Below are 13,609 nucleotides of genomic sequence, written 5' to 3' on the forward strand. Positions count from 1 at the left end.
TGCACCGTGGGAAGCCTGCTTCTCCCTCTCCTGCTCCCCCTGCTTGAGTTCCCTCTCTCGCTATCTCTCTCTCTCTCTCTCTCTGTGTCAAATAAATAAATAAAGCTTTAAAAAAATAAAATAAAAAGCAGTCTCTGATAAACTGGTTTGGATGGGGGCGCCTGGGTGGCTCAGTCGTTGGGCGTCTGCCTTCGGCTCAGGTCATGATCCCAGGGTCCTGGGATCCAGCCCCGCGTCGGGCTCCCTGCTCCGCGGGAAGCCTGCTTCTCCCTCTCTCACTCCCACTGCTTGTGTTCCCCCTCTCGCTGTCTTTCTCTCTGCCAAATAAATAAACAAAAATCTTAAAAACAAAAACAAAAAACTGGTTTGGATGATTCAATTAACAAGGGTCCCTGAAAATCTTTCACTAAACTGACCAAGCAAATTTTTAGATCTTTACCCAAGACCAGTTACCTACTCTTGGGACTCAGTGCAAATTAAAATGCACTTAAAAATTATGAAGAATTTCAAGCCAGTGACAGCACAGCATTGAAGCAAGCACCGGCCCTTCTGAGTCTTGTGCAATGACACAGGTCACGTGTCGGTCCTGTCCGCAGTCCTAACCGACCAAACCCACCAGAGAGCTGACAACCCTGGAGGCCAGGCTACACTGACAGCAAAACAAAAGAATTCCATGAGCAATCCTCAGACTTGAACAGGGAGAAAAAACATTCACAGATTTTTTTTTTTCTACAATGATATTTACAAACTGACACGTCAACAAGTACAAACTAACCCAGCAGAAGGAATGGTCTGTACAGAGATGTGGGCTAAGTACTTACCTCAAACCTCTCTTGCTCCATCCTATGATGGTCCTCAAGCTGCTGTTCCAGATAAGCCAGATTTCGAAATTTCTCTAGATAAATGTCATACTGCTTTTGCAACTCCTCCTCGATCTTCTCATATTCATCCATAAAGGCTGGCCTGAAACAACCGAATGAAATAAAAAGTGAAAGATTAATCAACATACAGAAGTTTGAACTAGTACTCTGAGTTCCAGGTCCCATCATGGTTTGCTGTGGAAAGCCTTTAGCTGGAGACGGTTCTTCAACTTGCAGCTGCTTAAAGTTAATTTGCCTTTTCTCCTCCCTCCCCTTGAAAGGAACATACTTATTTTTTTTTAATCAAAAGCTCTTAGGGGTAGGGCGCCTGGGTGGCTCAGTTGGTTAAGCAACTGCCTTCGGCTCAGGTCATGATCCTGGAGTCCCGGGATCGAGTCCCGCATCGGGCTCCCTGCTCGGCGGGGAGCCTGCTTCTCCCTCTGACCCTCCCCCCTCTCATGCTCTCTCTATCTCATTCTCTCTCAAATGAATAAATGAAATCTTTAAAAAAAAAAAAAAAAAAAATCAAAAGCTCTTTGTAAATCTGAAATAATCCCCAAAGTATGAAGACTAAGGTAAAAATTATTCATAATCCAGGGCGCCTGGGTGGCTCAGTTGGTTAAGCGACTGCCTTCGGCTCAGGTCATGATCCCGGGGTCCTGGGATCGAGTCCCGTGTCAGGCTCCCCACTCAGTGGGGAGTCTGCTTCTCCCTCTGATCCTCCCCTCTCTCGTGCTCTTGTGCTCTCTCGCTCTCTCTCTCTCAAATAAATAATCTTTAAAAAAAATTACTCATAATCCTATCACCAGATATAAGCACTTAATATTTGATAAGCATCCTTCCAGACTTTTTTTTTTTTTAAGATTTTTATTTATTTATTTGAGAGAGAGAATGAGAGAGAGAGAGAGAGAGAGCATGAGATGGGGGAGGGTCAGAGGGAGAAGCAGACTCCCCGCTGAGCAGGGAGCCTGATGCGGGACTCAATCCCGGGACTCCAGGATCATGACCTGAGCCGAAGGCAGTCGCTTAACCAACTGAGCCACCCAGGCGCCCCCTTTCCAGACTTTCTATGCATGGACACATATAGGAATGTATTTTTAAGCATCATTAAGTATATTACCTTCAATGAAGTTTTGCAGTCTTTTTTTCTTACTCAACATGCCCTGGATTTTAATAAAGACTTAAAAAGTAATCATGCATCATATACACCTCACAAAATCAAGAAGTTAAATATATGCATTATCTTAGTTGAGCATAATATTCTGCTGTCTGAATGCTCCAAAATGTATTCAGTCCCCAAAAAAGGGAAACATAGGTTGCTACAAATTAAAGCTAAATTTTTTTAAAAGACTTATTTTAAAAGACTATTATTATTTTTTGAGAGAGTGCGCACAGGGAGGGGCAGAAGGAGAGGAGGAGAGAGAATCCTTAAGCAGACTCCTGCTGAGTGGGGAGCCTGATGTGGGGCTGGCTCTATCTCATGACTCTGAGATCATGACCTGAGCTGAAACCAAGAGTCCAATGCTTAACTGAAAGAGCCACCCATGTGCCCCTAAATCTAAGTTTTTAACAATATAAAATCTAAAACCAAAACCATAACACAAAAACCTGTTTCAACTGGTTTGCTGAATCTATTCTTTTCTCTTATTTTTGATCTTAAAGGGAAAACACTCTTCTTTTAAAAATATAAACAGATACACTCAGAAATAATAAAAAAATCTTTGGGACTAGAGCAAAACACAGAAACTTTTCTATTGAAAGGCCATGAAGCTTAACAAAAATGAATTTATGCCCAAGAGGCAGAATTGTTTAATGAGACACATTTATCAGGTGGCCCAGATTCCAAAGGTGGAAGGGTCGTGGGCCTGCCTGTGGCTGGTGCTCCCTGGGTTACTCATGTCCCCAGGGCCTCCTTCCCACAGATGTCAGGACAGTAGCCAGGGTGTGGCCCAGTCACCAGTATCTCCAAAAAGTACGACATTTAGACAGATGCAGCAGCTACACAGATGGAGTGGAGAGAGAAAAATAAAGGGAGAATGAAAAGGATGAGTAGTGGTGCAGGAGAAAAAATGACAAAGAGACAGAGCAAGAGAAGGAGGGTGTACAACGAGAGAGAGAACAGTTCCAAGAAAACGTGAGGAACCCACTTGAAAGGCTCTGAAGACCTGGAAGGTACTGTGCACCACCATTATCCATTCATATTCCCTGGAAAAAGGTACTTTCAGAGAGGGAAAGTCAAAAGAAAGATGAATTACTGGTGAAAAATTATAAAGATCTAAAATCTACTCAAACCAAGAAATGGGAGTATGCTTCTGTTTCCACCTCGAGCCTTGCATAACTTTCACCATCTGGATTCACTTACTCTGCCCTGCATTCCAAGAAGCTATAAAAGCCTGAAGGGAGGTTCGAGAATTGAGCAGTTTCCCAAGCATACTGAAAGCAGTAAAGACAATGAGTTTGGCAGAGCATTTGTTAGAATGCGCATGGCCCGCGCACTTTCAGTCCAGATGGCCTTACACCTGAGAGGCTACCACCACTGACCACATGTCCTCACCCTGCTTGAACTTCTGAAGACAACTTTCTACCCACTCTTCAGGTGTTCGGATCTACCTGACACTCTGCAGAGTCTGGAGCCGCTTCCGATTTCGTTCCAGTTCTAATTTCCTCTTCTCAATTTTGGCTTCTAAATTAGCTTCGTCAGAGGCCACGTTATTGAGCAAATCTTTAGTCTTCTGCACCTGCACCTGCATTGAACAGGAAATGAATGAGACAATGTGCCAGTAAAGGAACTCCCACCTGACTCTTGGAAGAGAGGAATTCCACAGCTCCTCAGGCACAGCGACATCATGCTACATAAAAGCAAAAGTAGACGCACAGAGCAAACCCTCCCCCAAGCCATCACTCAGTTAGCCAACTATTTCCAGATGGGAGGTCACATAGGCCCAGAAAAAATGATCATCCTTTTTCCATGAGAAGAGGGTGTTTGTGCCCAGGAAAACAAATGAAGATGGCAAGAACAGTGTCCTGAGCAGAGGGCAGCAGGCCCAGACCTCTTGTGCAGCTCACTTGCTCACACTGCTTCCATACCACTCTTGATGGTCAGTCTGCCTTTATTCGTATCGTTCAGCTCACTCCCCTAGTTACAAATATCTGCCTCACAGAATATACGCACCCATACGTATGGCTTTATTTAGGAGGGGACAAAAAGAAGTATTAGGTGGTCCCAGCCCTCTTCCACTGCCTGCTGGGACTGAGAGAGAAGGTTCTTTTCCCTCCCATTGGCAAGTACAACTACGGACTAAAGCAGAGAAACCATTCTGTGAAGTCAGCGAGCAAAGGGCTCCGTTAGTGCACCCAGCTTTTGGAGGGAGCCTGTGCAGCAGGGGCAGAGAAAGAAAGTGAAGGGGAAGAAAGATCATGGACAAAACCCCCACAAGAGCACGTTCATCTGACAAGGGGTAATCAGAATGAACGCACAGTCTTCAAACTTGTCTTGTCTGGAAAGCTGGCCAGGTCGGGCCTGTGGCTCAGTGGTGATCTGCCTTTTCTTTTTTAGGAATGGAGCCAGCTGAGTGTGTGACTGCCTTCCGAGTTCTGATGTCCCAACTCTTAGTTCCTGATGCCTGACATAGGTTCTCCCCACCAGTACTTTGGCACAAGGTGTCATGCCCCACGAAGGCTCAGTGACGGTTTACCTACAGGTCTCTGAGACACTATGGGGTCCACAAAAAAATCATCGAAGGAGCCCAGACACTCTCTGTGACAGTCAAAGACAGTGTATATTTGGAAGCAACCACTTCCATTGTTTATTTATGGTTGAGTTTTTTTCAACTAAGTACACTAATCATTTCCAAGATGTTAGCATGAAAATAATCTTATCACTATCCATTTGCTACAAGTGCTTTAAAAACCCCACATGAGACATGAGTTTACTCTCACAGGAAGACAAGGTGAGTTTCTGAACAAACAATTCACGTTGATGGCAACTATTTCTCTGAACAAGTCAGATTAAACCTAGTGAATTTATCTGACTTCAAAAATAAAAGCAATTTGTTAAAGGTATGTGCTCCTCAAATATGAAATATCAGTGGGGCGCCTGGGTGGCTCAGTCGGTTAAGCGTTTGACTCTTGGTTTTCGCTCAGGTCATGATCTTGGGGTCGTGGGATCAAGCCCCGAGTTGGGCTCTGTGCTCAGCAGGGAGTCTGCTTGAGAGTCTCTCTCGCTCTGCCTCTCCCCAATGCATGCACGAGCCCACACGCTCTAATAGATAATCTTTAAAAAAAAAAAAAAAAGTTAAAAAACAATTATCAGGGGCGCCTGGGTGGCTCAGTTGGTTAGGCGACTGCCTTCGGCTCAGGTCATGATCCTGGAGTCACAGGATCGAGTCCCGCATCGGGCTCCCTGCTGGGCGGGGAGTCTGCTTCTCCCTCTGACCCTCCCCCCTCTCATGTACTCGCTCTCTCTCATTCTCTCTCTCTCAAATAAATAAATAAAATCTTTAAAAAAAAAAAAAAACAATTATCAGTGTGATAAACACAATTTTCCCTAGCTTTCTGAAACAAATGGCCTATATATCATAACCCCTTTTAAGTATCCATACTGTTGCTTTGGTTTTGTTTTTAGAATTATCAAATATCATAGATATTTTGCAACAACAGATATATTAAAAGGTGTTCACCAACTATGTTGTACACCTGAAACTAATGTAACATTGTGTGTCAGCTATACTTCAAAAAAAAAAAAAAAAGGAAATAATAGGGCTCCTGGGTGGCTCAGTCGATTAAGCATCTGCCTTCGGCTCAGGTCATGATGTCAAGGTCCTGGAATCAAGTCCCTCGTTGGGCTCCCTGCTCAAAGGGGGGTCTGCTTCTCCCTCTGCCCCTCCCTCTGCACGCGCACTCTCCCTCTCTTGCAAAACTAATCTTTTAAAAAAGGGGAAATAATAAATAAATAATACATACATGCATACATACATACATACATACAGGGAGTCACCAAGAAATGAATGGTGCCCTCATTTCACTATTCTAATATATACTTAGTGCTAAAGGCACATTCATGCCATGTTAACTTGATCCAGCCAGAACACTGACAAGCACAAGAGCATCAGCAGATAAAAGAGTTTTAAATTGAAAAACAATCACAAACTTACAAACAGCTGGATTAGAACATAAAGCATTTTTTCCCTAACTTAGGTCAGAGTGGGTTGCTCATCTGAGGTCCCATCACTTCTAAATATTTGTGTATATTTCCTCTGAATAAGGACTCTCTCCTTCACAACCATGACACAATCACTGAAACATGAAATAAACACAGATGCACTATCAACAATCTACTCCTCAGACCCACTCAGATTTCCCCACTTGTCCCTGTGGAGTCTGTAACATCAGGCGGAGTTCACCCTGGCATTCAATAATTAATCACCTGATTAAGCGGTTGTCTGCCGGGATTCTCATGTGAAGTCACTCTTTTCTCCTTTGTAATTACTAAGTACTTTTGGGCGGAGCTACTTTGAAACTATGTGAAATACCTTCTCTTCATCAGCTTTCAGTATGTTCACTTTTATTTCAGTAAGAACTCATGGTCTCCCATTTCATTCAATGGTCCATAACCCATTACACTAATTTATTTATTTTGAAGCGTAACTGTCCCTGGTTTGACCAGGGGAAGCCCACTCAGGCTGGCATCTGTTTTGCAAGGGATTTTGACAGACCCCTTTCATTCTCTGGGCATTTCCTTGCTCTCCAGCCCAAGAGGATCTTGTACTTTCCTGTCCCAGCTCTGGACTCAGACACTTCTCCCCAAGAGTCCTGGTTCCTTTTGGTGGAGAATGCCATTTAGAAGCCAAGATCTGGGTGCTAGGTGTGCTCAGAGCTAGGAAATGTATGAATGTGTATGTGGGTGTGCATGTGCATGTACATAAATATATGACATACACTCATGTATGAAAACATGCATGCACAGCAAAAGTATTCCTAGAGCTAGCTAGCTAGCTACCTACCTCTCTATCCAATGAAAACCATGCATTTAACCATCACCTCCAATTTCAGGGTTCATTCTAAGTTTCTTTTTCATATCTGCAACTCTCTTTTCCAACAGTGAGAAACTTCGCTTCCGTTATCTTTAACATATTTACCTACGTGATCAGTCTGCCTGTATGTAACAGACCTCCCATCTCAGCTGCCCTGCCCTCCTCACCTGCTGAGGCTGAACCCTGGTGCTGGGTCGCCCAGGGAGTAGTACTGTTTTATGACAAGGATATTATAAAAACCTATCCATCTTAGAATTTACAACTCTCAGCAAATCCTTGTTTTATGCTACTCCTACTTTACATAAGGCTCTCCTGTCTGTGTCTACTGAATAAAATGAATCCCTAATAACGACTGAATACCTACCATGTGCCAGAGACTATGTACAACATGCACTGTCATAATGAATGTACATAAGGACCCTATGGGGCAGACACTGCCATTCTCCCCATTTTACAGTTGAGGAAAGTGAGGCACAGGGAGGTTAAGTAACTTGCCTAAGATCACACAGTGGGATTCAAACGTAAGCAGTGTGAGTCTGGAGTCTCCCTCACTACTGCCCTCCAAATGAATGTGTCAGATGAGATGAGCAAATAATTGATTGTGGGTAAGCAATAAAGGATGGCATTCTGTTCATCACAGCACTAGTTAGAAATCTCTGTGCCCAGGGGCACCTGGGTGTCGCAGTTGGTTAAAGTGTCCGACTCTTGGTTTCAGCTCAGGTCGAGCTCGGCATCAGGGTCTGCTCTCAGCGAGGAGTCTGCCTGAGATTCTCTCTCCCTGTCCCTCTCCCTCTGTCCCTCCCCCAGCTCATATGCTCTCTCTGAAATAAATCTTGACAGAGAGAGAAATCTCTGTGCCCAGGTTTCAGCACCAAAAAAACCCAAAAAACAAAAAAAAACCTCTGAAAATCACTTAAATGCCCAGCAGTGAGGAAGTTGTTAAAGTGTGAAGAGTCCATTAAATAGAGCATTACTTATGAAAAGTACTGAAGAATTTAAGCAAATTATTAAATTATTAAAACTGACAAATTTTTAGGGAGAAGTTGTTCATACTTATAACAAAGGGAAAAAAATAGAAGTAAGTAACCTAGGTATCCTAGAATGTCTTCTGCATCTTCCATTTCCCCATGATCATATACCTTCTCTGTCACTAGGCCTAGGATTGTTCTTTTTTTTTTTCCTTTTTTTTTTTTATTTATTTGAGAGAGAGAATGAGATAGAGAGCATGAGAGGGGGGAGGGTCAGAGAGAGAGGCAGACTCCCTGCTGAGCAGGGAGCCCGACGCGGGACTCGATCCCGGGACTCCAGGATCATGACCTGAGCCGAAGGCAGTCGCTTAACCAACTGAGCCACCCAGGCACCCAGGATTGTTCTGTCTTAAGAAGGCAGGGAATAAATCAGTATTTTCAAGTCCTAGGCACAAAAACATTAAATAAAAGCAAATAAATCTTACCAAAATATCTTTTATTGCAATTCTCATCACTTTTTCTGTCTCATTTATTTCCAGAGGTCTGGCAATTGCTTCTGTTCTCAGTTCCTATGAGAAACAATGAAATGAAATTACATGTACTTTCAGAAAAGATATTCTCAAAACCAATCCCCAAATCTGGATATGGCTTATAGATTAGTTCTCGAAAGTTCCATTATAGGGTGGATCTCTGATGCAAAACCACTTCTTCCAGCCCCTCTTCCAAACGTCTTTCTTTTTTTTAAGTACTCTCTACACCCAACGTGGGGCCTGAACTCACAACCCATGATCAAGAGTCATATGCTCTACCAACTGAGCCAGCCAGGCCTCAGTTGGTAATCCTACCACCAACCTGGCCTCCCTCTGGTGCCCTGGGCCTTCCCCAGCTACAGGCCCCACATTCCCACAACATAAGGGGCAAAACTGAGCTTACCCCCATCATCTTTTCTCCCAAATTTGCTTCTTTACCTACATTCGTTCAGGTGAACCCGAAACCAAGTGCAGCTCAACCTGCTGTCTGAAACCCCTCCCAGCCCCTATCATCTTTCCTATGATTAATTTCCTCTAAGTTGCCTTTCACTGCCAACTGTAACCAATGAGAGGAGTCACCTTGGCCCTGCCCCTAGCATTAACCATTAACCAATCAAGGGAGGCATCTGTGCCTATCACACCAGTGCTAGGAACTTGAGACATGGGATTTTAACACCAATGCAGTTATGAGGTTCCTGCAGCACTTTCCCAAACTGTCTCGGGCTTCCTTTATTTCAGCACTGGTAGAAAAATATGGAGGGCAGGGATCATGACCTACACAGAGCACAGTGCCTTGCCTGTCTGTGGTTGGAGCTAGTCCTCAAGAAATGTTTGTTGAGTGTATGAAAAACCAATACTGGATAGAGAATCTTCCTCAGATCACAGCTGTATACAGAATTTGAGTAGTTGGCTCCCATGGCAACACTTCGGCCACTGATTCTTTCAATTCATTACAGGATGGTGCCAAGAGTCCCGAGTGGAATCCTGGTTGAAGTCTCACAATGAAGCCACTCTGTGGCAATTAACAAGTAACCAGCTCTTGATAGGTCTGTCTCCAGGTCTGCTAGACATGTGTGTAGACACGGGCACAAACTGCACTATAAAGAGAAAACACAGAAATCCTGGAGCTGCCTTGTTAGTTATCTAAATTAGCTATTAGATAGGAGTGGCAGTTTTGTTCTGTCAACTGCCCTTTACTAGGTGGCGATCGCTAGCTTAATATATCAATGATGGTGAGCTGGCACTCCAGTCCCCTGCTTCCAGTCTGCTCCTGGGGCAGAAATGAAAAGCCAGAGGAAAAATACCATTACACTACAGCAGTGATGCCAGAACACAGGCCAGGCAGTGAGAGAGAGGTCATGGCCGACATACCTGACTGCAATAAAACGAATTAAATGCATTTAATATAAAAACACTAGAAGTGAGCATGTATGCTTCAAATGCCATAAATCCTTACAGGTAAGAATTAAACAATACTCCATTTCTTCTTAAACCAGTGGGTCCCAAACTCTGCCGCACATTAGAATCACTTGGAGATCCTTAAAAGCTCGACGCCTGGAGGGTGCCTCGGGCGTGCAGTTGGTTAAGCGACCAACTCTTGGTTTCAGCTCAGGTCATGATCTCAGGGTTGTGAAATCAAGCCTCACATTGGGCTCTACACTCAGCGCGGAGTCTGCTTGATATTCTCTCTCCCTCTCTCTCTGCCCCTCCTGCTTGTGCATCTCTCTCTCTCTCAAATAAATAAATAAATCTTAGGGGGAAAAAAAAAGGCTGGATGCCTGGCTCTCACCCCCAGACATTCTGATTCACTGGATGGGGGACAACCTAGACATGAGGTGATTTAAAAGGACTACAGGAGCTCTATAGGGGTTTTAGGAGCCATACTCTTATTAAACAGCTCGGTAAACATAGTAGATGAAGCATTCTTCTTAGTTGGCATTGGCTAGAACAAGGATTGCAAATAAATCTTAACAGTGACACCAACTTCAGCTGAGGAATAGTGACAGCCCTCGTTGGGCTGTCCAGCTCTGCTGCACATTAGAATCACTCCAATGCCCAGGTCCACTCCAAACCAGTGACATCAGCATGGAAGCCAGGTATCAGTAGTTTTTACAGGTCCCCACAGGATTCCACGTGGGAGGAAGGTTTGGGAACCAGGGGCTCAGAAGAGCACTTTGTAGACAGGAATGCTGAGTTCCCCAGGAAAGTCTGCCATGGGCACAAGGAGGAAAGTTCCAGCAACATGCTACATAATTGCCATTCCTGAACTAGAAGTTAAAGCTATTAAGAATAGACCAGGGCCACTAGAAGCAGGACTAGCAGCTAATGCTATTACCACCCTGCAGATTATCTCATTTAATCAGATACAGTGTGACAAAATGAGAAGGCCAGGAAAAAGCAGAATCGGAAAGAAAAGCTTGAAAAATGCTTAGCCAAGGAAGTATTTAAGTATCTGAACATGGCTCACCCTCAACTCTACCTCCTTGCCCAGCAGGTCATACAGAGATGCTCCTTTGGAGGTGATTTCAGAAGCAAGCTGCCTGGCTGCTTTCAAATCTGCAATCTGGAGGGAAAATATCAAAACCAGAAACTTCAGTGACAGGTTTTTTGGTTTTTGTTTTTTTAAAGATTTTATTTATTTATTTGACAGAGAGACACAGCAAGAGAGGGAACACAAGCAGGGGGAGCAGGAGAGGGAGAAGCAGGCTTCCCACAGAGCAGGGAGCCCGATGTGGGGCTCGATCCCAGGACCCTGGGATCATGACCTGAGCCGAAGGCAGATGCTGAATGACTGAGCCACCCAGGCGCCCCCAGTGACGGGTTTTTAATAGACATTCAGAAACAACCAGTTTGGGGCGCCTGGGTGGCTCAGTTGGTCAAGCGTCTGCCTTCAGCTCAGGTCACAATGTCAGTGTCCTGGGATCAAGTCTCTCGTCAGGCTCCCTGCTCAGAGGGGAGTCTGCTTCTCCCTCTCCCTCTGACCCTCCCCACTGCTCGTGCGCAGGCGCTCTCTCTCTCAAATAAATAATATCTTAGAAAAATAATAAAAAAATAAACGCTTTGACGGGCGCCTGGGTGGCTCAGTTGGTTAAGCGACTGCCTTCGGCTCAGGTCATGGTCCCGGAGTCCTGGAATCGAGTCCCACATCGGGCTCCCAGCTCAGCGGGGAGCCTGCTTCTCCCTCTGACCCTCTCCCCTCTCATGCTGTTTCTCTCTCTCTCTCAAATAAATAAATAAATAAAATCTTTAAAAAAATAAAATAAAATAAAAAATAAACGCTTTGTTAGTATCAATTCCTGCCTCCCATCAGGATACCGGACTACTGAACACGTTTTCCATAAGACACATATTTACATCCTGTGGAGGAGTGCTCCCAGGACATCTGGGTCTCTCTGAAAATCCAAATCTCAAGTCAAATGTAATCTTTAACCAGGAACTATAGGAGGGTGAAAGTGACATTCTTCCTGTTTGGACGAGGACACACCAGGGGACCCCGACAATAGCAGGGCGACCAGAGGGGAACCTGAGAGACACATGTCTTACTGCAGAACCCTGCCGCCCCCCGGCTCTCCGCCTCTGGACGGCACAGCGCAGGGCTGCTGAGGTTCCCGTGAGTTAACCAGCACACAGCCCCACGGCAGTACCTGGCTCCCCCAAGGGTGGCGGCTGCTGCAAAGACGGCGGCCTCTAGTGTGCAGCACAAGCTTCTTCCTTAGGGTGCGCAGGTCACCCCCACTTCCTTGCATATGGTAACTTCTCCAGAGAACCCAAACATTTCCTTGCTCTGTTCACTCTTCCTCTCTCCAATTCCCACCTTGCTTTTATTCCCAAACCACCAGTAGCATGTCTCCCTCTGCATTCACAGCTGCTGACTTTCTTCCCCTTCCCTTAGTCCTCCAGGGTTCTGCTCCTTCCAGCTCCAGCTCCCCAAACCACCTCATAGCAGCAAACGTCCCATTTCCTTTGCAGGAGTCTCATCCTTCCCAGCCCTGGAGGCCATCAGAGTTCAGTCCCCTAAACTCTTCTCCACTCACACTCCCTCCTAAGCTCCTGGCTGTAACACCTGCTACGATCCGAGGCCGGACACCTCATACTGAACGTATTCCAACCCAAACTCCCCACCTTTCCCACCAGGCCCACTCCTCTCACACTCCCCTCCATTTCAGTAAAGGCAACTTCGCCCCTGCAGTTGCTCAGACCAAAAACTTCAGAGCTCTGATGACTAAAACAGTGTGGACTTGCCACACGTGGCCATTTCAATGTTAAATTATTTAAATTTATTTTATTTTATTATGTTACGTTAGTCACCATACAGTATAAATTATTTAAATTTAAATAAAATTATTCGGTGGTGCTAGCTACATGTGGCTAGTGGCTGCCACAGTATGGCATGGATAGAGAACACACCCATCATCACAGAAAGTTCTAGTAGACAGTGTGGCTGTAGGATCTTCCTTGCATGGTCCGTTTTCTCTCAACCCACATCCAACTCCACAAGATCCACATTCAAATTAGGTTCTAACTCCTGGCCACTTCTTTCCAGAGGAATCTGGACCTGATTAAAAACCTAGGTGTGATTTCCCCGGCCTGACCACAGGTGATCACAAAGGCTTTCTCCAGCAGGCCTGATGGGGGTGACCTGAGCCCAGGCTCAGCAAGACACTGCAGGCTCTGAAGGGACTGGCAGTCAAGGACTCAGGGCCTCTGACCCCCGCATTCATCATGTGCATTCCTAGTCCCAGGGCCTTCACTCCCAGGTCTCTTCATGGTGGGCTGAGGTCCTCTTCAGCGCCTCTGCCGTGGCCTCCTTGTGGGGGAGCTGGGGAGAAAACCTGCGGACACTCTTCCACTCCTAGTCCTCCCCTACCTCAGGGTGCATAAAACTGTCGGAGGCTTTTGTTCAGAGCTCCCTTGGGAGACAACCCCTTGAAGGGTGTGCCAACTCCTGGGAGAAAAAGGAACAGCGTGGCGGGAGGGAGAGGTGACGCTTCCTCTGCTTTTAACCCCTTGACCAAACCATCACAGTAAGTGATTACAGACTTAACTTTCATTTTTGGCTTGCTGCTTTCATCAAGTCCTCTGATGCGTGGCAGCTCGGCTCTCTCCCATCTCAGCTGAGCTCCTGACATCACCAACCACTCTGTTCAAAGTCACTGTCATCTCTTGCTTTCTAACAGGTCTGCTTGCACCCTCACCCCCCCTTCAGTCTGATCTCAACC

The 13,609-nt window shown here is 45.4% G+C and overlaps 1 protein-coding gene across 6 annotated transcripts in view; it reads right to left on the reverse strand.

Moving 5' to 3' along the window:
* The window catches only part of IFT38 (intraflagellar transport 38), a 35,601-nt gene that overhangs the window by 15,393 nt on the left and 6,599 nt on the right, over positions 1 to 13,609 (reverse strand). For all 6 annotated transcript variants that reach the window (XM_081820202.1, XM_081820206.1, XM_081820204.1 and 3 more), the window contains 4 exons: positions 10,858 to 10,953; positions 8,346 to 8,429; positions 3,471 to 3,604; positions 822 to 963 (listed from right to left, as the gene is read on the reverse strand). In XM_081820202.1, the coding sequence (XP_081676328.1) occupies positions 822 to 963; positions 3,471 to 3,604; positions 8,346 to 8,429; positions 10,858 to 10,953 (456 nt within the window). The remainder of the gene's footprint in view (positions 1 to 821; positions 964 to 3,470; positions 3,605 to 8,345; positions 8,430 to 10,857; positions 10,954 to 13,609) is intronic.

The sequence above is a fragment of the Leptonychotes weddellii genome, chromosome 5 (genome assembly GCF_054177405.1).
Source record: "Leptonychotes weddellii isolate Sample4059 chromosome 5, ASM5417740v2, whole genome shotgun sequence".
Lineage (NCBI taxonomy): Eukaryota > Metazoa > Chordata > Mammalia > Carnivora > Phocidae > Leptonychotes > Leptonychotes weddellii.